The sequence below is a fragment of the Nerophis ophidion genome, linkage group LG19 (assembly GCF_033978795.1).
Source record: "Nerophis ophidion isolate RoL-2023_Sa linkage group LG19, RoL_Noph_v1.0, whole genome shotgun sequence".
In the NCBI taxonomy this organism is placed as follows: domain Eukaryota; kingdom Metazoa; phylum Chordata; class Actinopteri; order Syngnathiformes; family Syngnathidae; genus Nerophis; species Nerophis ophidion.
Genome location: NC_084629.1, coordinates 16178695 through 16205415, shown reverse-complemented (window position 1 = coordinate 16205415; position 26721 = coordinate 16178695). Strand labels below are relative to the sequence as shown.

Here is a 26721-nt window from a genome sequence, read left to right as displayed (position 1 = left end):
ACTAAAAAGAAAAATAATATCGTAATATCATGAGAATGATCGTAAAGTCAACATTGATTAGAATCATACACAAAGTCATGATATAACAACAAAATTACCAGTAAAACAGTATAGCCATAATATTTTGAGAAAAAGTCGTATTTTACTGAATACATTATTATTTTTAAAAGAACAAAGTCATAGTAAAACAACAAAAAAGTCCCAATTTCATAATAGCAAAGTCATAATTTAATGAGAGTAAAATTAACATTACCAAAAAAGCAGTAATATGACAAAATAATAACATGAAAAAAAGTCACAATTTAAAGTAGTAGTTTAATGACAATAAAGTTGTGATGTCAAAATAATGATTTAAAATAAATAAAGTTGTACTATAACCAGAAAAAAGGCGCAACAAATACAATTTGCAGCCCTTTGAGACACTAGTGATTTAGGGCTATATAAGTAAACATTGATTGATTGATTGAAAGTGATGTAGTTTAATGAAACTAAAGCCTTAAAATTCCCTTCAAAATGTTTAATTTTACAAGACTAAAGTCATAGTATGACAAGGTAAAAAAGAAGAGATTTTATGATATGAATAATGAAAGTAAAGCGGTGATAGTTGAAACATTTTACCTTATTTTACAATAATTAATTTGTAATATTGAATAATTAATTTGTTAGTTGTAGGGGTGTAACGATTGATTGATATATATATATATTTATTTTCCCAAGATCAAAGATAATCAATCTGTGCTCACCTAGTTGACCTTCCAGAAGATTAAAATTTGATTTAAAATGTAATAATTGGATTTTATCGATTCTAGAAAAGAAACCATTGGCTTCAACAACAGTAGACTTTGTACAAAATAGTTTTTAGGAGTTTTTAAATAATTAAGGACCGTAAACATTGTACGAAAAGAGCCAAGATGGTGCTCCCCAGAGGGCAAAGAGATGACTGAGTCAACTGTTACGTATTTTCCTTAAATTGTTGCACAGAGCTCAAAGGACATACTCAAAAAACTAACTTTTTTTGAGTATGATTGGGTGACCTTAATAAAGCAGAAAGAGCACAGCAATTTCTGACTTTGTGACTGAGGTCCTTCCCTGAGCTACCATGCTGTGCTAACCGGAAGCTCGGGCCAGTGGAGACGGGAAAAAAAGACGACCAAAGCGCGGCAGACGGGGAAAAGTGGACCACAGACTCCGGTGCATAGTTATCAAAGGAAGGCTAACTCTTCGGGTTAAAATACTGGCAAATGTTGAGTCTTCAGAAAATAAGATGGATGAACTTCAACTTCAGCGACAGGACTTAGCAAGAAGAAACGACAGCCCTCGTTAAACAAGCCTGATGCACCGACATTAAGATGATTTCAAACTCCTGCTTTGAAAATGTGGAATATCTAAATTACGGCCATTTCATCTGCCCCGAGAACCGCAGTGTATTATTGTGAGTGTCGTGTACATTATGGGCATTAAAATACATATCTGGATGCTGCTATAATTATCTTGGGTGATTTTTAACCTGTGTAATCTACGCTAATTCCCTTATAAGAAATAACAGAAATATAGCACATCGAGAGGAGCCAGATGAGGTGGTTCGGGCATCTGGTCAGGATGCCATCCGAACGCCTCCCTAGGGAGGTGTTTAGGACACGTCCAACCGGTAGGAGGACACGTTGGGAAGACTATGTCTTCCGACTGTCGAGGTAATGCCTCGGGATTCCCCGGGAAGAGCTGGACGAAGTGGCTGGGGAGAGGAACGTCTTCGCTTCCCTGTTTAGGCTGCTGCCCCCGCGACCCGACCTCGGATAAGCGGAAGAAGATGGATGGATGGATAGAAAACTTCACCTGATGGGTCCAATATCCACAGTATTTATTTCACAGTCACTGCTTACATTTTGGCTAAGTTACTGAATCAATTTCAACTCACTTAATCATTTTGGATTGTATTGTTCTAAAATATGTTATCGTCCCTGAATCGCAACGGCGACCACAAATTCTGAATCCAATTGAATCATCGTTACAGTAAGAAGACAGGTACGTCCCTATTTGAGAAAACCAAAGTTGTAATATTATAAGAATAAAGCTGTGGTATTACAAGAATTAGTTGCAAATGTACAAGACGAGGATTGTTTAAGTAGAAAACTATCTAAATATGTAATTCATGAAAATTGTAGAGTGGACTTAACCTGCTGTGTAGGGATTGTGCTGAGTGTCAGTAAACTCACCACGTGTCTTTGCCTCTCATTCTCTGTCCTGTGGTTGTACCACGGCTCGTCCCTGTCCGGAGACCACTGCCAGGCGTACTTAAGAACAGTGTTGATGACGGCTTTACTGATCAAGATGCACAGGTAAACAATCAGAAAGGCATTCATGGACCTGCGGGGACGGGAGACAAAGACGCCAGATGAGACAATCCCGTGCTTGACCTTTACGCACAAACAGATTCTCCACTGATTGGAATTTGGAAGCGGTCAGACAAGCCATTCGTCTCACTTTTCCACAGCCGAGCGCTTCTGTGATTTAGACTGGTAATTGAGTGCCATTTTGGTCTCCATGCCGGTGTAGATTGCAACAGCTGAGGTAAAAGGTAAACAACAATTGGTTACTTTGACAACGTCTCTCTCAATGTGTCGCCAAAGAAGGCACTTTAATCTTCACCATAAATATGCTGCGTATTCTTCAGTGTGGCTCCTCGGAGTAGCAGGTTCTCAGCCCCGAGGGTTCTGAAAGAGTGCAGGAGAAGTGTGCCACTGATCAATAAAAACATACATTATAAAAATTGAAAACATAAATTATAAAAACCAAGTCTTAGAGTTCATGTTTTTTGGCGTCAAGGGCTTAACATAAGCATGTTGAGATTTGATTAACAATTCATAAAAGTATTGTTCATATATAATGTTTTGTAATTCTTCTAACAAAACAGACAACATTGGCTATTAATTACATATTGTACAAATGTGGAAAGACAGTGAAAATATCAACAAAAAATAAATCAAAAAATTAAAAGTCTGAAGGATTGCTACTAGGAGGAAAACAATTGGGTTTTAAGAAAATCAATTGTTAATTTTCAAGAAAAAGTCATTATATTTCAAGAACACTAATATTAAAAAGGGACAAATGTTGTCATTTTAAAGATTGTATTTTTTTATAGGGAAAAAAATATGTCACACTACAAGAAAGAGCCAAAATTTCAATGCAATTGAATAGTCATTTTGGAGAATAAAGTTGTACATTGTTTTACTATTTATTTTAAACAAAACTGTTGGAATATTAAGAGACATAATTTTATGAATAAAAAAAAAAAGAGAGAATAAAGTCAAAATGTCAGGAAAAACTGACAATTTTAAAAGTAAAACTTAAAATATGACAGGAAAACATCTGACATATTTATAAGAATAAAGTTTTAAGTACAGAAAAATAAGAACATAAAATAAAAAGTTGTAATATTACAACAAAAGTATTGAAATCTGGGAAAATTAAGTCATGCATTTTATAGAAAAAGTTATTAGTTAAAACATCTAAATATTGGAAGAAAACCCTTGTAATTTTATGACAAAGGTGCAATATTAAAATAATTGAAAAGTAATACAATAAAGTTAAAATGTCATAAAAATAAATAAAAATGTTTTATAAGAATCACATTTTAATAGAACAAAGAAGTCAAAATAATACACATATAGATCTTTAATTTTATCAAAACAAATACAGTATGTAGTATTACAAAAAAAGATTGCAATTTTAAAAATTAAAGCTGTATTTTTGAAAATAGATTATTTACATTAAAAAGAGCAAACATTTAATGAGAATATTGTTGCAATATTAAAAATATGTCAAGCTTGATCTTATGAGAATTACTGTTACGATCCCGTTCTCTACCTGTTTTTCCTTTGCCACTCTGTTCCCTCTGTGTGTTTTTTTACTCTCCCTTTCATTAGTTGCCATGGCAGCAGAGGAAGGCGGGAAAGCATAAGCACACCTGACGACAATCACCAGTGCCTTATTTACACTGATTACTTGCACCTCCTTGTTGCTGGTTTGTTCTTTGATGATCCTTCATGTGTCAAGACCATGGGCAAACTTTCCTCCTCCTGCTGCTTCATGCGCAAGTATTGTTGTTTTTACTTTATTTTTCTACTTGATTTTTTGTGCTCAGTCTAACCCTGCCTTCCTATGGACACTTTGGGTCGTTGTACTTTTTTGTCTTGGTTTTTCCATGGCACTGGTTCCTCATCCCAGTGCCATTGTATTTTTGTTATTTCCCAAATTGGTATATTAATTACTATTGGACTGTCACAGACGTCTCCCTTTCTGTTTTGTGGATCCAAAGTTTTTGCGGAACCTAAAAGAGCGAACCAGCCAGGATAATTGGATCTTGCAAAGTCTGACACTTTTAAGAACATTCTCTAGAAAAAAGCGACACGCCTGGGCCAGCAAGAGGAGCAGTTTGCTGAGCTTGGGTCGTTCCTCAAAAGTTTGGCGGCACAACAAGAAGCACACATGGAGGTGCTGGAGAACAGACTCACCACTTTCGTCTCCACCCTCAAGCCCTGCTCGAGCCCAGATGTGCCACCGACCATCAGCGCTGCCTCCTTACCAGCACTAGACGTCACGGTTGTCACTGAAGTCAGCAGGTCTGCTTTTACTCCTTCGCTGTCACTACTCCAACGTTTCTCTGGAGACACTGGAGAAGTCTGACCATTCTTTGTCCAGTGTCAACTCCACTTTGAGTCGCAACCAGCCGCTTTCTGCTCACAGCTCATGTGCCATCTCTCATCTGTCCGGTCGAGACGCTGCGTGGGCCACAGCGGAGTGGAGTCGACAATCCTCATTGTGCAGCTCTTGTCGTGCTTTCTCCAAAGCCATGGAGAAAACATTCCAGCGGACTCTCCCAGGCCGAGAGGCAGCCCGATCCCTCCTGCGTCTGTGCTAGGGTCGACGCAGTGTATCCGAATATGCCATAGACTTCCGTACCCTTGCCACTGGGAGCGACTGGAACACTGTTGCTCTTCTAGATGTGTTTGGTCTGGGCTTGGACAACCATATCAGGCATCACATGGTGGCGGTAGACCTACCTACAGACCTTGATAACCTCATCTTGCTGTCATTTAAGATTGATAAACGGCTCAGCGAACAGGTGGAGAACAGTAGTCTGCAACAGAGACGGTCGAAGGTGGACACAGGAATCAAGACTTCCGCGAGAGGCACCATTCTCCACTCACCTCCAGCTGCCGTGGGACCGTATTCCAAGATTTTGGATAAGCACATACAATTTAAGGGGGAGTCGGCTTACGTCCACCGAGAGACTTCGCCGTCAACGATTTCACTTCTTTTTTTACTGTGGGAAGGCAGACCATCACATCTCAAGATGTCCCATTCATCCTTCCACTCGCCGCTCACAAGCACGGACCACGCCAGCATTGACTATTCCACCACTGTGATCACCTCCCGTGTCTTCCACAGAGCGGTTGCAGTTCCCAGGTACAATCTCATGGTTTACTAACAAAAGAGACTCTTCTTTTAATTGACTCTGTGGCTGATTATAGTTTTTTAGATGAGGAGCTAGTAAAAATGCATAGCATACCGGTTTCCACTTAAAAAAACTCCTAAAGTAGATCCCTCTCCTGATGGGCAAAACGAACCTCTCACACTCTGCTTCTCCGGTAACCACTTCAAAGTGCTCTGCTTTTTCACCATTCCATTGTTTTGCCCCAATCAAGCAAGGCACAATCTCCAAATTGACTTCAACAAGCTTTTTAATAGTAACTGGAGTTTTTTTTCACTAACATTTCCTTTGATCTGCAGATATCGCTGATTTAGTCAACATATTTTTACATCGACCTTCATGAGGTATTTAGCTACGATCGTGCTCTCTCCCTTCCTGCTCATCGGCTTTATGACTGCACTATTGACTTCCTTCCAGGTGCTCCTTTACACTCATCACACTTGTTCAAGATCTTCAAACGCTAACGAGTGTTCCTTGAACAGTATATAACTTCCTCCCTCGCGTCCGGCACTAGTCGCCCTACTTCCTCTTTTGTAGCCTGTTGTCTTCTTCTTAGTTGAGAAAAAAGCCGACTTTGGTTCAACACGTTTTCCGGCTTCACAGTATTCCCGTTGATGTGGTCTCGTATAGGGGTCTCCAGTTCTCGGCTGCTGTTTGGAAGGCTTTCTGCAAGTCCCTGGAATATTCGGTCAGTCTGTCTTCCAGATACCACCACCAGGCCAACGGCCAGATGCAGCAAGCAAACCAAGACTTGGAGGCCACCATAAGCTGTGTCTGCCACCAACAGCCTGCATCCTGGTCCTTCAAACTACCGTGGATTGAGTACAAATGTATCTCACTCATCAGCTCTGCCACATCAGCTCTCTTTTTTACGCTGCCTATGGCTTCCGAGTCAGCCGTGCCATCTTCGCCGTGCTCGCTTGGCCTGGCGAAACACCCGAGCTGCACTTTACTAGACGTCAGAACGCAACCAACAATTGGCCATCGCCTACCAGCAGCGGATTATAGGCAAAGACAAAGGGTGTGGCTGTCATCCAGGGGCCTACCTCTCCACACTGACTCCCAAAAGCCTCAGCCCAGATTCATTGGTCCGTATCCCATCGAGTGAATCATCTGTCCAACTTCAGTCCAGCTCTGCCTTGATGAGGCCCTCGGGATACACCAAGTGGTCCATGTCTCTCTCTTCAACCTTGTGACTTCCAGCGACTTCCACAGGTGCCTCCTCCTCTTTCCAAGAAAATTGACGGCCATCCGGCATTTACAGTCAAGGCAGTTTTGGATGTGAGAAGAAGGGTCAGCGGTTTCTAGTACCTGGTGGACTGGCAGGGATTTCCCAGTCTCTCGTACTTGATCCATGACTCCTCGCCGATTTCTACAGACGTTTTCTGGAAAAGCTGGGTAGGCCGCCAGGTGGTGTCCATTAATGGGGGGGTACTGTTACATGTCTGTTCTTTACCTGCTTTTTCTTGGCCGCTCTGCTCATTGTGTTTGTTATCTCTCTGTCATTAGTTGTCATGGCAGTAGAGGAAGGCGGGAAGGCATGAGCACAACTGGCTGCAATCACCGGTGGCTTATTTATACAGATTACTTGCACCTGCTTGTTGCTGTTTTGTTCCTTAATGATCCCTCTACCAGGCAAACTTGTCTGCTGCTGCTTCACGTACAAGTATTGTTGTTTTTGTTACTTCATTTTTTGTACTCTAGTCAACTACCGCCTTCCTATGGACGCTTTGTTTTCGTACTTTGTTCCCTTGTTTTTCCATGGCACTGGTTCCTCCACCCAGTGCCATGGTGCTTTGTTTTATCCCAAATTGGAAGATTAAACACTTTAGGACAGTCGCATATATCTCCCTTTCTGTTTTCGCAAGCCTAACAATTAGGTTGTAATATCACAATAAAAAAAGAGTCAAATATTCCAAGAACATATGTGCTAAACAAATTTTTAAATGTTATTAAAAATTTTCACAGTTAATAATGATGCATTTCTCAAAGATAATTCAACAAATATTCATTTTCATTCAAATTTGGTCCAGGATATATTTATTCATGGTTTTGGCCTTCATTGTACGAAATTAAATGTAAAAAAAAAAGAACACTGACCTCGCGACAGGTTCATCTTTGTCCTTATAAATATGCATGCGTCCCACAAATCTGAAAGAGCAAATTACAACATGACAATGACGCAGTTAAGAGGCAAGGTGTGTGTGTGTGTGTGTGTGTGTGTGTGTGTGTGTGTGTGTGTGTGTGTGTGTGTGTGTGTGTGTGTCACACTCACTTGTAGAGGTCAGGCTGTGGTTGTTCACATTCAATGGTGGCATGTAAGGAATCTACCTCCCGCTCGGTCCTAAAGGCCATGGTATCTGGTATGGCGTAATAGGTCTGAAAGAGGAAGAAGGGAAGGAAAATGTCACCTATAGCTACTGAGAGCAGCAGGCTTCACAGTTGACGAGCAGCTTGGATAAAAAGGCAGAGGTAAATGGAGATGAGCTCCAACCTCCCCCAGGCTTCTTCAGGAACTTGCATGCAGATTTGCGAGGGTGGTGATGTCATTAGAGAGTCCCAAGGGCGGGTGGGTACTTTACTGAGCATCTTAATGTTTTTACATCTTAACATTAACATATACATCTTTACATTAACAGCGGTTTACTTATTTTTGCACTGAAAGGGGAACTGCGCTTTTAAAAATGTTGATTATCGTTCACAATCCTAATGAGAGACAAAAATATATCTATATTTTTTTTTTTTAGGATTTTAAAGATAAAAAACGCTTGGAAGATGCCACACATGTGAGTCACCTTTAAAGCCCTCTAAAACAACATCAAAACCTTCCATTAATGTTTTATATACACACTGCAAGTCTATATATAATGAAGTAACAGACACATTCTTAACAATATGTCCAATATTCACCATATTTTGGTCATTTTAATCAATGCTGAAACTGATTTCTTCAGCGCATTGATTTCTGTTTCCAAAGCAGCGCGCGTCCGACTTCTGGCAATAATTGTGTTCCATCTTCGGGAAACAAACGTGAGTGTTTGTTCTAATCATGGCAGAATTGATAACAGACAATGAAGACGACTATTTCTGGACAAATGAGGATTCACAACCATATCTTTTTGAAGCTGAATATAGGGAGGATGATCTGCTGCTTCTAGAAGCAAGCACAAAGAAAGTGTGAGACGGAGCAGACGAAAGCCAAAAGAGTGAGATGAAAGTGACTTTGACACTATTAATGTGGAGCTTGGAGACATGCTATTTCTACATAAATGAAGAGCTTACCCAAATAAACCAGAAAAAAACATTCTCCGCCAGCTGGACCAAACGGACAACTCTCCATAGAGTGAGTCACACTTTAATATCGATCATGATACGCGCTGCTCGTCATGCATGTTATTACAACTACAGTACACGGGCTGTCTGGCTAGCTCTGCAAAAACAAAACATGAAATGTGGGCTAATTCTATACAGATACTTTGATATGATTTTTTGTTTTTCAGTCAGTACAGATTGGTGTTATACCGCAGTGTTGTGCATTACAAACTCAAACACGTTTTATGTTGTCATAGAAACTAGCTTATCTTTCACCGTAGTTAACTTTTACGGCTGATACCAAAGCACGCTGATGTGTTACTACGCTAGAAAAAGAAAAAGAGTTCCTCAGTGTTCACTATTACAATGACAATGTCGCTACAGTTTAGTTATTATACAGGTTACGGAACATAAATGAAGTATTGTTGACAGTTTTTGAATACATTTTTAAAGGGATTTAAAGGTAGAATTGATTGCTCCCATTAGCTGCATTGCTAGCCACCACAAACAAGCCATTTTTTACATGTTACAATGCAAAAAAACAACAATAATTTGTCTTCTTGTCTCCCATAAGGATCGTGGACGATAGGCAAAATTCCCCAAAAGTGTATTTACCCTTTTTAAGTCAAGAATGTTGATTCTAAAAATGCATGTACGTTTAAGACGGTGAAAATTAGATTTTGAAACAGATTTATGCCAATCCCACCAATTGTCTATGATAAAAACAGATACTTGGACCTTACAGGTGCCATGTATTAGTAAAAAAACTACCAAAATGGATGACAGATATACCATTTTTGGTCTATGACAAGCTGTCAAGTACTGTTAAAAATGCACAAAACATGATCCAAATAAACTTGTGTTCTGCATTCGTGAATCAAAAAGTTGTAATTTCACATGAATGAGGTTGGGGTAAAACAGTAATCCGTCATATTATAGTTGGAAAACTCAAAGTGTAATTTCCAAGTTTTTCTTGTAAAAATCACATTTTTGTTGTTGTGTAGCAACGAAAAAGTAGGATTATGACAATACAGTAATTCATTTGTATTTAAAAAAATAATACAGTCGTAAAATAAAAAATGTGTTTTACTGGTAATTAGGTTGTGATATTACAAAAGTAAAGTTCTGACTTTACGGGTATTTTTGTGATATTATTATATATTATACATTTTAACACAACCTAATACCCGTAAAAAACACATATTTTTTTAAAAGAAAAAAGTGCCAAAATTAAAAGAACAGAGTTGTAATTTTTACATAGTAAATGTTGAAATTAACAATTTTTATAACATATTTTGTTGGAATAAAGTTGTAATATTATCCAATTTTTTTTTTTTACAATAAACAAAACAAACTCATGATTTCTAAGAACAAAGTCATATGATAACTGGAAAAAAGGCGTTAATTTACTCGAATTAAATTACGTTTTACAAAAACAAAAATGTAACATTACTAGATCTTTTTGAATCATCATGTATTTATACTATATTGGGAATAAATCTGAGGATGACGTTAATGGTAAAAAAAAATGTGGCAAATGCATGAGACCAACATGACAAGAGAAACAAATTATATGTTCTTCTACAAGAGACTATAAAGTCATAACATAATCCAAAAGTATGAATATTTACCTATATAAAGCACTTATTCTCCCTGTAAAGATAACAACCTTGCACACCATCAAAATGATGTTGTGTTCTGTGCACCAACAGTTTCTGTTACTAGCATGTCATATTCTGGTGGCACCTTGTGACTGGACTCTCCATCCAGACTGGTGGTGGTGACGTAGCAGGTGCCATCCTGTCGGCTGGAGGAGAGCAGGATGAGGTCGCATGGAAACGTCTCATTCTCCCTTACCACCACGATGTCGCCCACCTGCCGCAGAAACACACCGCCATCAGCATCATCATCACATACCCAATCATGGCGTCCACATAAATAATAGATAAGGACACAAACAAACCTGCAGGCACCACTACCCCTTTACAACTCCCATTTTTCTTTCTTTTTTAATTTTTTTTACAAAGGGATTGAGAAGTTGCATAACCGATAATGCCGACCGAGCGGCTTACTCTTGGATAAAATCCTGTCGCCATGGTGACCGTACACATGACACACGCTCGGCGAGTCAGCGTGATTAAAATATTCATCATTATTCCTCCTGCCGGCTCACACTTTAATCCGCTCCGTTTGATCTGCGACGGTGAGAAACACGGTCACAAAACACAAGAGAGACACTCGTGACGACGTGGATTAAGCAAAAAGGGAGCAGACGGGGGGGAAAAAAGACACATTGCCCTGCACGTGAATGTAGAATTTATTTTGGAGACTATGATTCCTGATTACTTCCCTGGAATCTGAATTATTTTCTTGCATCTATATAAATTCTAGCATTATTATAAAATAACAAGGGATGCCATAATAGTCAGTTTTAACTGACTGTAATCAATTTAGCAATATTTTCATTATTACTTCTGCACACAACACAGGGATGATTTATGCATAAGTGCACGATAAAAATCAGGCAAATAATTATCAGGCCCATAATAGGAATTGTGATCTTACACCGATAAATCCGATAACATTTAAACAATGCAAAAATAACAGATGGGGAAAAAAAGTGCTCAAATGAAGCAAGATTATCCGTACTGTGCTGTAGGTGGGCAGAGGTGGGTAGGGTAGCCTGAAATTGTACTCAAGTAAGAGTACTGTTACTTTAGAGATGTATTACTCAAGTAAAAGTAAGGAGTAGTCATCCAAATATTTACTTGAGTAAAAGTAAAAAGTACGTTGTGAAAAAACTACTCAAGTACTGAGTAACTGATGAGTAACCTGTTCGTTTAATGATGACGACAACAAGTAATGCACAAAAACATAAAAATAGCAATAAACAAATTCAGAGCCAGGAATATCTCTTAAACAACTAAAACAATAGTATATATATTAAATAATATATATTTGGTTTTACACTGTATTGAAAAAAAAAAGAAAATTAATTTTACCTTTGCAAACTCATTATACTATTGGCTAAGTTTTATATTCATAAATGTAAGTTTCTCAATACCCGACCTGTTTTTTGTGCCTTTAAAAAAGATTTAGAACTCTACATTAAAACACGCTACCTCTAACAACCAAAAAGCTGTGAAAACGATGATGTTGTGTTCAAAATTTAAGGTATTTACTGAGATTGAGTGAGCCTATGGCTTTGCACTTTGTTTATTATATATAAATATATAAATATATATATAAATATATATATATAAACATTTTTTTGCATTCTATTTTAGTTACTTTGAATTTACAACCCCCTGGCGCTGTTTTGTACGGTTTGTATAATGTTTTGTTCTGTTTTTGTACTTACTTATATTATTATTTTCAACTGTTTATAAATGTGGAAATTTATTAAAAAAAAAAAAAAAAAAGTGTGCAGTTAATTTATGTGACCGCCTAGGCTCTGTTTGATTGGTGAAACGGAGTCAAATGCCACCAGTGACTGCATTTGATTGGTTAAACGCAGGCATGTGATAGATCCTACTTTGAAGGTCTGTCTCACAAACCAAAACAAAGCGTGCATTAACAGATCGATAAAAATCAGTAGCGAGTAGCGAGCTGAATGTAGATAAATGGAGCGGAGTAAAAGTAGCATTTCTTCTCTATAAATATACTCAAGTAAAAGTATGATGCATTAAAACTACTCTTGGAAGTACAATCTATCCCAAAAATTACTCAAGTAGATGTAACGGAATAAATGTAGCGCATTACTACCCACCTCTGTAGGTGGGCTAGTGTTGCAAAATCAAGGGCTGTTTTTTTCCTGCTCAAGCAGTAACCGACCGGTTTACAGTTTCTGCATAGCATCGATCGTGTGGGGCTTCTCCCCGGTTTTGGATTTCGCGTGTTACTTGCAGTAAATGTTGTGCAAACATTCTGCGAGGCAAGAAACACATTAAACTTCAAGACATCAAACCTCATCAGTCCCTTGAAACGCCAGTATCGCTACGACGGTGTGTAGAAAGCCTACGAATATACCTGCTGCTAAAGAAGCTGCCCCAAAGCCAGCTGCAAAGACAGACTAAAGTTAAATCTACATTTAAAAAAATATTACATATAAATAAGTTATCCTTGGCACTCAGCATCAAGGGTTGGAATGGGGGGTTAAATCACCACAAATGATTCCCGGGCGTGGCACCGCTGCTGCCGCTCACTGCTCCTCTCACCTCCCAGGGGGTGAACAAGGGGATAGGTTAAATGCAGAGGACAAATTTCGCCACACCTAGTGTGTGTGTGACAATCATTGGTACTTTAACTTTAAGTATCGGTCTTAAGAAGCAGAAAATTATCTGTATCGGCTTTTATGGGCAAACAAAAACTTGGTATGTATTTTTTTTCTGGCGCAGGGGCCGGCAAGGTACGGGGCGTGGAAGACCGTCAGCAGGAAGTGAAGTGTGCTGTCGATGAGAGAATTAAATTTTTTTTTTACATTTCTTGAAAACGGCGTCAAAATCCATCCATTGTTGTTTCTAACAGACAGACAAACAAACCCTGGCGAAAACAACCTTTTTGGTGGAATGTCTGAGCGCTGCAAAGCGCACCACTTTCTTTACGACCCTTTTCAAGGCCACACAGTCAGCAGGTCACGTCGCACCGCACGGAGGGAAATAACCCCCTTAAAAACTACACAACGTGAAAAATATAAGGAAACTAAAAAACTAAATGATAAAAATTCAATACATCCATCCGTTTTCTACCTTTTGTCTCTCTCAATGTCACGGGGGTCGGGGGGAAAGCTGCACTCAGGCATAAGGCAGCGACCCGACTCCATATGTACTTGAAAGACTGTGGCACGGTAGCTGCTGCTATTTTGATGAGCAACAAACCCTTTTGACAACAGTAGAGTTAATTTTTTTAAATGTCATCTTTTATAGGGGTCACATCAATGTTTTGGCTTAGTTTTCTAAGCAGATGTCCTTTTTGACGCAACTCTGAATGGGAATTGAACTCTTACCCTATGCCAGGGGTCGGCAACCCGTGGCTCCGGAGCCGCATGCGGCTCTTTGATCACTCTAATGTGGCTCAGCTGCATAATTTCCGACCCCCCTGATTATCCCGAGAGATTTCCGGAGTTTAATGCCTCTCTGAGAAATCACCCTGGGCAAACATTCTCCGATTTTCAACCAGTCGATAATATAGAGGGCGTGCCCTGATGGCAAAGCTTTTACAGTCCTCTAAAACTTGTTGTTGCGCCTGCTTTTACACAATGCTATCTGCGTACCAGCCGGTCACATGTAGTATGCAGCCTCTGTTGATACACGACAGTGACTGCAAGGCATACTTAGTCAACAGCCATACAGGTTACACTGAGAATTGTGATATAAACAACTTTACCACTCTTACTAATATGCGCCACACTGTGAACCCACACCAAACAAGAAGGACAAACACTTTTTGGGAGAACATCCGCATTGTAACACAACATAAACACAACAGAACAAAAATCCAGAATCCCATGCAACCCTAAATCTTCCCGGTTACATTATACACCCCCGCTAGCACGAAACTCCACCCTCCCAACCCCGCCCACCTCAACCGACGCACGGGGGATTTGGTGCTAGCGGGGGTGTATAATGTAGCCCGGAAGAGTTAGGGATGAATGTTGTGTTGCAGTGAGGATGTTCTCCAGAAATGTTGTGGCAATGTGTTTGTCATTCTTGTTTGGTGTGGGTTCACAGTGTGGCGCACATTAGTAAGAGTGTTAAAGTTGTTTATATCACAACTCTCAGTGTAACCTGTATGGCTGTTGAACAAGTATGTGTTGCAGTCGTCTATGTGTGTCTATTGAAGCCATATATGACTCGTGGCTGGGCTGTGCTAGATATTTGTAGTTGTTGTAGAGGGCGGTAAAGGCAGCGCCTTCATATAACGCCCGTATTGATGTCGAAGTGCGAAAATCAGCAGACATTCGCAAGAATAGTTGCTCTGATCTTCGGGAGTCTCCCGGAAAATTTGGGAAGGTTGCTAAGTGTGATGCTGTCAAACGGCATTAATTTAAAACTCGCGGGCCGCACGAACATTAAGTTTTTATATTAAGGTGCGGGCCGCGAGTCTGAGACCCCTGGTTAATACACAGCACAAAGCAAAAAAAACTCTGTATGCAGTGTTATTTCATTTTAAATTTCAAAAATAGTTTTGTGGCTCCCATTGTTTTCTTTATTTTGTGAAAGGGGTCAAAATGTCTCTTTGGGTGGTAAAGGTTGCTGACCCCTGCCCTACTTCCATGAAAGACAAAAGTGTCTACTATTACACTACCAGAGATTGAACAATAGTTTAGACAAGGCGTTTCTCCCAGGGATCAATAAAGTACTTTCTATTCTATTCTATCTATTAAAGTAACCACTTTGAAAAAAAGAGAGGCATCTATTTGTGGGAGTAGGGATGAGTACCTTTTCACCATTGAACTAGTACGGTACCAATTCCCAGTACTTTGTAATCCAGTGGCTCTCAAACCTTTTTCCCCCAAGTACCAACCTTGGAAAACATTTGTTTCTCGAAGTCAGGGATGGGGAAACTACAGCCCCCATCCACACTGGTTAATTTAATCCGGCCCGCCGAACATTAAAATAGAATTGAGCAAAGATCTGTTTTGAGAATTGCCACAACAAAGACTTCAACGGACTGGAAAAAAATGGTGAACAACAATACTCCATCTAACTATCCATTCATCCATTTTATTACCCTTAATACCATTTCTATGTTTCTTTGATGTTCTGATATACCATCCATCCATCCATTTTTCTACCGCTTGTCCCTGTCGGGGTAACGGCAGTGCTGGAGCCTATCCCAGGTGCGTTAGGGGGAAGGCAGTGTACTGATATTGTGAAAATAAAATGTATTATGATTAAAATAGCCCATGTTTGAGAAGCCTACTCTTAGTTCCAACGGATATGATTTGCTTTTGAAATCATGTGCTTGCCTTGCCCGTCGGTGAAACTTCAAATTTCAAAAGCCAATGTGGCCCCTGAGCCAAAATGTTTGCCCACCACCATATTGGGCAAAATTAAAATACAGTAGCGTACAAGGCCTAAGCATTCCTTATAAATAAGACGGATGTTTTATTCAACAAGAATATTTAATATTTTTGGCCACTGTAACATTACACACAGTTTGAACATCCATCCATTCATCCATCCATTTTCTACCACTTGTCCCTTTTGGGGTTGCTGGAGCCTATCTCAGCTGCATTCGGGCGGTTGCCGAGGTACACCCTGGACAAGTCACCACCTCATCGCAGTTTGAACAGTAACACTGTTTAAATATAGGACAATCAAGTGATTCTTTGGCGTACCACTAGATAGAGCCCGCATACCACTAGTTTGAAAATCACTATACTCAATCACTCAATGTTACCAAATTTTGGTGCTTTTGTTTGTTTTAGTAAATAAATAATTATTTTTGAAAATAAAACCAATTTTTTTTATGTATCTCTTAAAATTTGTTGATTACATAACTGTGTTGTCCAGTTCTTATATTGTGTTTACTTATTACATTACTTTAATTATTAAATCTATTTGTATTCAGTTGTACTTCCTTGACATTAGACGGCAGTAGTGTCTAGACTACTAGCTACGAAGTAGTCTTTGCCAGGAAGCCGAATGACTTTCTAGGCTTATGTTGCACCCCACAAAGTGTGTGTACTGTACAGTAAATATTGTACCTATTACACAGTAGCTATATGATTAAATGTGCATCAGAGTTGAAGTTTTTATTACCAAATTTGGAGGTGTTGTAACAGCCATGTAGAATTGCTAATGCTAATCAGTAACAGGTATAAAGGAAAGCCATTGCAAATTGGCATGGAGCTAGCGCATTTTGAAAAGTGGAGCCTTACTTTTACGTTTGTGCGTTTTCTACCAGGCACACTTGCTGGCATTGAACATGTGCTGCTTGAGTGATTGTTTCCTTGCCAAAGGTTTGAGCCGGTGTTGAGTCCGCACTGGACGAGACATCATGAGCAACATAGGTATTGAAACATGTCACCGATTGATTCAATGTGAATCGATACCCTGTAGTACAGACTGAATTCGGTTGGTGTTTATAAGAGTACCAAATTTAAAGGCCAACTGAAATGAGATTTTCTTATTTAAACGGGGATAGCAGGTCCATTCTATGTGTCGTACTTGATCATTTCGCGATCTTGCCATGTTTTTGCTAAAAGGATTTAGTAGAGAACATCGACGATGAAGTTCGCAACTTTTGGTCGCTAATAGAAAAGCCCTGCCTTTACCGGAAGTCGCAGACGATGACGTCACCCGTTGAGGGCTCCTCACATCCTCACATTGTTTTTAATGGGAGCCTCCAACAAAAAAAAGATATTCGGACCGAGAAAACGACAATTACCCCATTAATTTGAGCAAGGATGAAAGAGTCGTGTTTGAGGATATTGATAGCGAAGGGCTAGAAAAAAAAATCAAGTTAAAAAAAAAAAAAGGTGATTGCATTGGGACGGATTTAGATGTTTTTAGACACATTTATTAGGATAATTCTGGGAAATCCCTTATCTTTCTATTGTGTTGCTAGGGTTTTAGTGAGTTTAACAGTACCAGATAGTCGGAGGGGTTTGTCCACGGGTGTCTTGACGCCAGTGTCTGATGGAAGTCGATGGCAGCTGTATGGACGGCACGAGCTGAACTGATCTCCGGTAAGTGGCGACTTTTTACCAAAATTTTCTCAACGAAAACTGCTGGTTGACAAGTGGTCGGGATCCATGTTCGCTTGACCGCTCTGATCCATAGGAAAGCTTCACCTCCGGGAATTTTAAACAAGGAATCACCGTGTGTTTGTGTGGCTAAAGGCTAAAGCTTCCCAACTCCATCTTTCTACATTGACTTCTCCATTATTAATTGAACAAATTGCAAAAGATTCAGCAACACAGATGTCCAAAATACTGTGTAATAATGCTGTTAAAGCAGACGACTTTTAGCTGTGTGTGTGAGCAGCGCTAATATTTCCTTACAGTCCGTGACGTCACGCGTACACGTCATCATTCCGCGACGTTTTCAACAAGAAACTCCCGGGAAATTTAAAATTGCAATTTAGTAAACTAAACCGGCCGTATTGGCATGTGTTGCAATGTTAATATTTCATCATTGATATATAAACTATCAGACTGCGTGGTGGGTAGTAGTGGGTTTCAGTAGGCCTTTAGTACCCATGCCCATTGGGGAGGCGCTTATTTGTTTCAAGTGGAGGTCATTAACTGAGACACGGCATCTATAAGAGTGGAGCCCAACAGATAAATTAATACTTTAGTAATCCCAAGGGAAATTCAAACATCCAGCAGCTGATAGAAAATAAAATGTGAATACACATAGAAAATAAATGTGCAGGCTTATTTAAGGATAGCTTAATTGGCATAAGGGTGAAGAGGTCATGGGTTGGAGAGGCCTCAGGTGCTCCTCCTCCTTTAACGAGCTCACTCTTACCCTCAACTCTTGACTCTGCGTCCTCGCCACCTTCCCCCGCTGCACCACGTCCACGGGACACTCGTTTATGGAGCAGTCGGCTCTGTGACGCAACCAGTCCTCGTAGCCCTGAGAGGGAAAGACGGCGGAAAGATGCAACGAGGGTGATGATTGCGCACTCGCGGAGTGAGGAGCGAGCGTGATGTGATTAATTAGCGTAGCGCACACTCAGCCGGGTGACCTGCTTCTTTGATTTCTAGCCCACACGTCATGCACTAGATTAATGTTCTGCTACATTTCTGGTCTCTTTGGCCATCTATCACTGATAGCAGATCGACTCTCGGTGTGTGTGTGTGTGTGTGTGTGTGTGTGTAGGGGGAGAAGGAGGGAAGGAGGATGCATCTCCCCTGGGGCTCCAGTGATGAACAGAGGAGACCATTCATTATCATATTTCTCACATCACCAGACATATTCAATGGCTGCTCCTTTCGCCCAGAGAGGAATGTGTGTATATAGAGATAATAGAAGAGCTGATCGGTAGAGGAAGTGTGTGCGTGTTAGAAGCAGGAAGTTGTGTGTGTGTCCCACCTGTTTGATGGCAGTGACGGTGATAACAAAGAAGAGGGGCAGGCCACTGGTGACGGGGCTTGTCGGGGTGTCGATGATGAGCTGGGGAGGAAGAGGCGCGTGTGAATGGAACATCATATTCATAATAAACCTAAAATGTTAGGATATTAAGCCACTTGTGTCTAAAAACCAGAGGAGTGCACTGTGAAGTGCATTTAAAGACCCCTGTTGTGTGTTCTTATTAATGCCAGTTAGTCCATTCAGATGTGCCGTACATCTTAACAAGCTAGCTCTCTAAAACCGGGGTCGGCAACCTTTACCACTCAAAGAGCCATTTTGACCCGTTTCACAAAATAAAGAAAATGATGGGAGCCACAAGACCTTTGAAATTTATATATATATTTTTTTGCTTTGTGCCATGTATAAACCAGGGGTCTCAGACAAGCGGCCCGCAATTAAATATGAAGATTTGATGTTAGTGCGGCAAGTTAGTTTTATATGAATGCCCTTTATTAGCATCACGCATGCAATTCCTCCCGATTTGTCCGGGAGAGTCGCGGGTTACAGAGTGACTATTCCCTCGGACGTCTGCTGAGTGATACCCAATCAACAAAAAATAAGGGCGTGCTACGATGGCACTGTCTTTAGCGCCCTCCACAAATTGTTCAAACAGCTTACCAGTCAGGTCATGTGTTGTATTTGGCTTTTGCAGACGCACGTATGCGACTGCAAGGGATTCTTGTTCAACAGCCATACAGGTCACACTGAGGGTGCCAGGTTAAACAACTTTAACACTATTACAAATATGCACCACACTGTGAACCCACACCAAACAAGAATGACAAACACATTTCGGGAAAACATCAGCACTTTAACACAAATATAACACAACATAATAAATACCCATAATCCCATGCAACCCTGACTCTTCCAGGCTACATTATACACCACGCTCCTGCGTCGGTTGAGGTGGGCGGGGTTGGGTGGGCGGGGTGTATAATGTAGCCTGGAATCATCAGGATATTTCTCCTGACGATTGAGGGAACCCCTCATGAAACAGTTCTGTAGAGATGAATTAGTCTTGTGATTTTTCCCACACATACATTATATATATATATATATATATATATATATATATATATATATATATATATATATATATATTAGGGGTGTAACGGTACGTGTATTTGTATTGAACCGTTTCGGTTCGGTACGGGGGTGTACCGAGCGAGTTTCTAAGCTAAAGTCTTTACAAGCTGCTTTGCTTCTTCTGCCTCTGTCTCAGCACCCGGCATTGTCCCACCCACACAACCATCTGATCGGTTACATACATAGCTGTAACAGCCAATCAGCAGTGTGTATTCAGAGCGGTAACAGCCAATCAGCAGTGCGCATTCAGAGCGCATGGAGTAAATGCTTCAGCGTCGAGCAGATAGGTGTTTAGCAGGTGAGCATAAGGCAGCGTACTCTCCCCAAATGATAATTAACACCTCCCAATCAACTACTACTAACATCACTATGAGCCCGTTGACCTTCTAGAAACTTAAACTGCAGCTAAGCTCGCTCGCAGTTCTGGTTCGAGGTGAAGGCTAATTAGCTTTTAGCGCAACGTTAGCTCATTTTGCTGTGTGTGTGCGTGTGTGTGTGTTTTACGGACAGAAAAGCTTTGAATGGCAGGGTCCCTGCTATCACATGTTGATAAAAATATAACATTTACATAATAAAAATCAACAACAGGCTTCACAGCATCTTCCCAAATGCTGTGATAAATGAAGCATGATGAGTTGACTTAAAACTGTTTAATGTTGCACTTTTTATATGTAGAAGAAAAGTTTTGTCCATCCATCCATTTTCTACCGCTTATTCCCTTTTGGAGTCGCGGGGGGCGCTGGCGCCTATCTCAGCTACAATCGGGCGGAAGGCGGCGTACACCCTGGACAAGTCGCCACCTCATCGCAGGGCCTACACAAATAGACAGACAACATTCACACACTAGGGCCAATTTAGTGTTGCCAATCAACCTATCCCAGTTTTGTCATTTTATTTAATCTGAACAACAATTTGAGGCATTTAGTATTTATATAACTAAAAGTTCAAATGTGAGCTAACTTTTCTGAGACACTGCATTTTCCATAATGATCCACTGTAGAGGACACTGCTCCTTGGAAAGTAAACTTGCACTTAAAAATACTTGTTTGTAGTAATGAATATGATTAAAACATTTGAGCATTCCGTTTGTGTTCAATTACAGGAAGTGTGTTTATTCTAAACATTCCTGCCACTTCATTTTACACTATGGCATTTTTAAGTCGTTCGTTTTTTGAGGAACAAACAGTATACCACAATAATATCGTACTGTAAGATTTTGATATCGTTACATCCCTAAATCGGCCCCATTACTGTGTCTTGTTAGAAAAATACTGTAGTTTTACTAGTAAAGTTCTTCAGGCTCTTGGTAGTTTGCAATGGACAACAAATAACACTCGTGACTCCAGCAGGATTCAGGTACACGCCTTTCAAAACAAAAAAAAAATCCTAAACTGTTTCATTATGTTTCTCTTCCGGGAAATATGTACACATGTTGCATATCAATCTGTGTACGTAACTGAAATAAAACTACTATACTAAAAAGATTGGAAGTGTATCAAAATATTTTATGTATTTTCAATGGATTAAAGGCCTACTGAAACCCACTACTACCAACCACACAGTCTGATAGTTTATATATCAATGATGAAATATTAACATTGCAACACATGCCAATACGGCCGGTTTAGTTTACCAAATTACAATTTTAAATTTCCCGCGGAGTTTCCTGTTGAAAACGTCGCGGAATGATGACGCGATGATGACACGTGTTTGTGACGTTATTGGTTGGAGGGGCCATATTAGCTCAGCACCATTTACGGCTAAAAGTCGTCTCTTTTCATCGCGCAATTACACAGTATTTTGGACATCTGTGTTGCTGAATCTTTTGCAATTTGTTCAATTAATAATGGAGAAGTCAAAGCAGAAAGATGTAGGTGGGAAGCTTTTATCCTTTAGCCACAAAAACACCCGCTGTTTCCTTGTTTAAAATTCCCGGAGGTGAAGCTTTACTATGGATCAGAGCGGTCAAGCGAACATGGATCACGGCTACATGTCAACCGGCAGTTTTCGGTGAGAAAATTGTGGAAATAAGTCGCCTCTTACCGAAGATCAGCGGAGCCAGCGTCCTCCTGCTGCCGTGACTTCTCTCAGAGACTCTGGCGTCAAAACACCCGTGGCCACACCCCTCCGACTTTAAGGTACTCTTTAACTCTCTAAAACACTAGCAACACAATAGAAAGATAAGGGATTTCCCAGAATTATCCTAGTAAATGTGTCTAAAAACATCTGAATCGCAATCACTTGCCCTCGCCTTTTTTTTTTTTCTCTTCTAGGCCTTCTCTCTAAATTTCCTCATCCACAAATCTTTCATCCCCGCTCAAATTAATGGGGAAATTGTCGCTTTCTCGGTCCGAATAGCTCTTGCTGCTGGAGGCTCACATTATAAACAATGTGAGGATGTGAGGAGCCGTCACACCTGTGACGTCATCGTCTGCTACTTCCGGTAAAGGCAGGGCTTTTTTATTAGCGACCAAAAGCTGCAAACTTTATCGTCGATGTTCGCTACTAAATCCTTTCAGCAAAAATATGGCAATATTGCGAAATGATCAAGTATGACACATAGAATGGACCTGCTATCCCTGTTTAAATAAGAAAATCTCATTTCAGTAGGCCTTTAAACCAAACAGTAACCATTATTATCATCAATATCTTGTATTTTTTTTATTCATGCTATTTATGATATGTCGTTCTATTTGACTACATTTGTTGATTTAAGCTTTATTGCACTGTGAATACATGATATATTACTGCAAATAAAATGACTGCGCAGTAAATCTATCTGCAGCCTCCTGGACAGTTATATTGGACAATCTTAGCTGTCTGCCAAGCGAGGAATCCATCCAATTCTACTTTATAGAGAGGCCTGAATAGAATGTAATGAAAATAAAGTACAACCGTGTCAGTGACCAGAAATAAAACAAGTATAATCCACAATACTACCAAGCACTGCGCTAAATGACTCCTTTCCCACAGTGTGACATTTCACATATTAGTGATAGTAGGAAAAACTAACATGGCCTCATTTCACTATGCAGCAGCACTTCTTTTTCTTTTTAGTATTTTAATCCCTCTAATAAACGCTCACCTGGACCAGAAATATGACCAAAAAGTAAAAGTTGGCAATTCTTCGGAACTGTTCAAACAAGTTCTTGGGGATGAAGTTCCAGGAAGTATACTGCAAGACAAATATAGTACATTATTATATCAAAGATGGGTGGGGAGTGAGCTTAAAAGGTGAACAAAATAACAGCAATGAAGAGTAATGGGTAGGGGATTCTGACCTTTGAGGAGACGATGCGGTTGTCAGGGTAACGCTGAGGGATGTAGGCCTCAGCTCCCGGAGGGGGTTCTTTATGGCCAATGTACACCGTCCGACTGTCGACCCAGTTCTCTTCCCCTGCGCACTGACAGATATAAATAGCAATGAAGGTATAAAAAGAAACCACTTTTGATACCAAAAATAGCCTTCAAAAAGACATTGAACAGAGTTGCTCTATGAAAAGATTTCAGGTTTGTATGCGTCTGAGTTGCACTGAGCAGCACAAGCCAAGGTGTCCTTCATTAAGCGATGGCCGGTTTTTCGACAAGGCTCATAACGTTTTGGCCCTGATGAAAACACCCTTTGGCAAGGCAGCCTCGCCTGACACAGCTCAAATGTGGATTGTTGATCATTAAATAGGAACGTTCTGGAACAAGCATTTTGCGGTTTTAAATGCCCCCCAGAACTTTTGGCAGGGATGCGCCTCGTTGTAAATCAGCCTGTGGAATTAGCACAAGCATTGCACTTTTTTAAATAGATATACAGTCGATCCTATCTATAAGGACAACGTTAGGGAAACTGCAAACATGGCCATGAGGGTTGGGCGGTATAGACAATGTACGAGATAAATGATATACACTGCACATTGTTTAACTAGGTTTTGAAAAGAATACAACAATATTTGTATTTTCCTTAAAGGCCTACTGAAATTAGATTTTCTTATTCAAACGGGAATAGCAGGTCCATTCTATGTGTCATACTTGATCGTTTCGCGATATTGCCATATTTTTGCTGAAAGGATTTAGTAGAGAACATCCACGATAAAGCTCACAACTTTTGGTCACTAACAGCCTCCAACAAAAACAGCCATTCGGACCGAGAAAACTAAAATTTCCCCATTAATTCGAGCGAGGATGAAAGATTCGTGTTTGAGGATATTGATAGCGACGGACTAGGAAAAAAAAAAAAATCAAGTTAAAAAAAAAAAACGTGATTGCATTGGGACGGATTCAGATGTCTTTAGACACATTTACTAGGATAATTCTGGGAAATCCCTTATCTTTCTATTGTGCTGCTAGTGTTTTAGTGAGTTTAATAGTACCTGATAATCGGAAGGGTGTATCCACGGGTGTCTTGACGGCAGTGTCTGAGGGAAGTCGACGGCAGCATTATGGACGGCACAAGCTCAGCTGATCTCCGGTAAATGGCGACTTTTTAATCACAATTTTCTCACTGAAAACTGCTGGTTGACATGTGGTCGGGATCCATGTTCGCTTGACCGCTCTGATCCATAGTAAAGCTTCACCTCCGGGAATTTTAAACAAGGAATCACCGTGTGTGTGGCTAAAGGCTAAAGCTTCCCAACTCCATCTTTCTACTTTGACTTCTTCATTATTAATTGAACAAATTGCAAATACTGTGTAATTATGCGGTTAAAGCAAACGACTTTTAGCTGTGTGTGTGCGCAGCGCTATTATTTCCTAACAGTCCGTGACATTACGCGCACGCGTCATCATTCCGCGACATTTTCAACAAGAAACTCCCGGGAAATTTAAAATTGCAATTTAGTAAACTAAAAAGGCCGTATTGGCATGTGTTGCAATGTTAATATTTCATCATTGATGTATAAACTATCAGACTGCGTGGTAGTGGGTTTCAGTAGGCCTTTAACACAAAATAAGTAAACAAGGTTTTACAGAGCATCTGAGAAGTATTCACTGCGCTTCACTTTTTCCACATTTTTATTATGTGACAGCCCAATTCCAAAATGGAAGAAATTAATTTTTGCTCTCAAAATTCTACTGACAATACCCCGTAATCCATCCCATCCATCCATTTACTACCGCTTGTCCCTTTGGGGGTCGCGGAGGGTGCTGGAGCCTATCTCAGCTGCATTCGGGTGGTAGGCGGCGTACACCCTGGACAAGTAGCCACCTCATCGCAGAATACCCCATAATGACGATGGAAAAAGTATTTATTTTAATCTTTTGCAAATTTATTGAGAGTAAAAAAATCACAAGTACCTAAGTATCCACAGCCTTTGCTCAATACTTTGTTGATGCACCTGTGGCAGCAATTAAAGCCTCAAGTCTTTTTGAATATGATGCCACAAACTCGGCACACCTACAATATCTTTGGGCAGTTTTGCCCATTCCTCTTTGCATAACCTCTCAAGTTCCATTGGGTTGGATGGGAAGCATTGGTTTTCATCCAGGATGTCTCTGTACATTGCTGTATTCATCTTAGTCTAGTCAGGGAGGTGACCAAGAACTGTCAACTGTAACTCTGTCAGCGCTACAGTATTCCTATGTGGAGAGAGAAGAACCTTAAAGAAGGACAACTATCTCTGCAGCAATCCACCAATCAGGCCTGCATGGTAGAGTGGCCAGAAGGAAGCAATTTCTAAGTAAAAAAAAGTTTGCCAAGATGTTCTGAAAGACTCTCGGACCATGAGAAACTAAAGTATTTGGTCTAGTGAGACAAATATTGAACTCTTCGGCATGAATGCCAGACGTCAAATTTAGAGGAAACCAAGTACCGATTATCACCAGGCCAATACCATCCCTACAGTAAAGCATGATGGTGGCAGCATCATGCTGTGGGGATGTTTTACAGTGAAAGGAACTGGGAGGCTAGTCAGGATAGAGGGAAAGATGAATGCAGCAATGTAGCGACACATCCTGGATGAAAACTAACACTTCCCATCCTACCTGATGGAGCTTGAGAGGTGCTGCAAAGAAGAATGGGTGAAACTGCACAAATATAGGTGTGCCAAGCTTGTGGCATTGTATTAAAAAATAATTGAGGCTATAATTGCTGCTAAAGGTGCATCAACAAAGTATTGAGCTAAGGCTGTGAATAGTTTTGTACATGTGATTTGTTTTATAGTTTTAATACATTTGCAAAATAAAATAAGCTTTTCACATTGTCATTATGGGCTATTGTGTGTAGAATTTTGAGGACAAAAATGAATGTAGGCTCTAACATAAAAACATGACATAAAAAAAAACAAAAAAACGTAATTTCCGAATGCACTGTAAATGATATACGTTTGTGGAGATTCTTACACCAACAGGAGGAAGGTGCCTCCCTCCAAAAAGACAACATTTTTATTTTATTCATGTCTCTTCACATGAGAAGCATTAAAATAAAAACATTTTTCAAAACTAGAAATTAATTAATTTTTTTGTTTTTTTATTATTAATTTTTTTTTTCCCCTTGGCCTCAGTCTGCACCACTCCAGGGCCCAGGCTAAGACCGATTTTTTTTTTATTTTTTATTTTAATCTTCTATTCTTTTCTCTACCCCCCCCCCCCCCCGTGTTTACCTGTATGTCATCTTTTTTGTAAGGGGCGCTGGAAGCCGGCAGACCCGTCAGCGATCCTGTTCTGTCTCCCTGTAATGTTTGTCTGATCTTGAATGGGATTGTGCTGAAAATTTTAATTTTCCTGAAGGAACTCTCCTGACGGAATAAATAAAGTACT

The 26721-nt window shown here is 40.1% G+C and overlaps 1 protein-coding gene across 7 annotated transcripts in view; it reads right to left on the bottom strand.

Annotated features, from left to right (window-relative positions):
• LOC133538059 (phospholipid-transporting ATPase IH-like) overlaps window positions 1-26721 on the bottom strand; it is a 98473-nt gene that overhangs the window by 34699 nt on the left and 37053 nt on the right. For 5 of the 7 annotated variants that reach the window (XR_009802922.1, XR_009802923.1, XM_061879323.1 and 2 more), the window contains exons 2-11: window positions 23259-23381; window positions 23063-23152; window positions 18850-18930; window positions 18283-18390; window positions 10550-10678; window positions 7767-7870; window positions 7592-7642; window positions 2647-2711; window positions 2482-2563; window positions 2214-2364 (exon numbers count right to left, since the gene is read on the bottom strand). Coding sequence is in view for 5 of the 7 variants with exons in the window: in XM_061879323.1 (XP_061735307.1) it covers window positions 2214-2364; window positions 2482-2563; window positions 2647-2711; window positions 7592-7642; window positions 7767-7870; window positions 10550-10678; window positions 18283-18390; window positions 18850-18930; window positions 23063-23152; window positions 23259-23381 (984 nt within the window). In the remaining 2 variants the exon portion in view is untranslated. The remainder of the gene's footprint in view (window positions 1-2213; window positions 2365-2481; window positions 2564-2646; window positions 2712-7591; window positions 7643-7766; window positions 7871-10549; window positions 10679-18282; window positions 18391-18849; window positions 18931-23062; window positions 23153-23258; window positions 23382-26721) is intronic. The other 2 variants (XM_061879324.1, XM_061879327.1) reach the window with 2 other exon arrangements.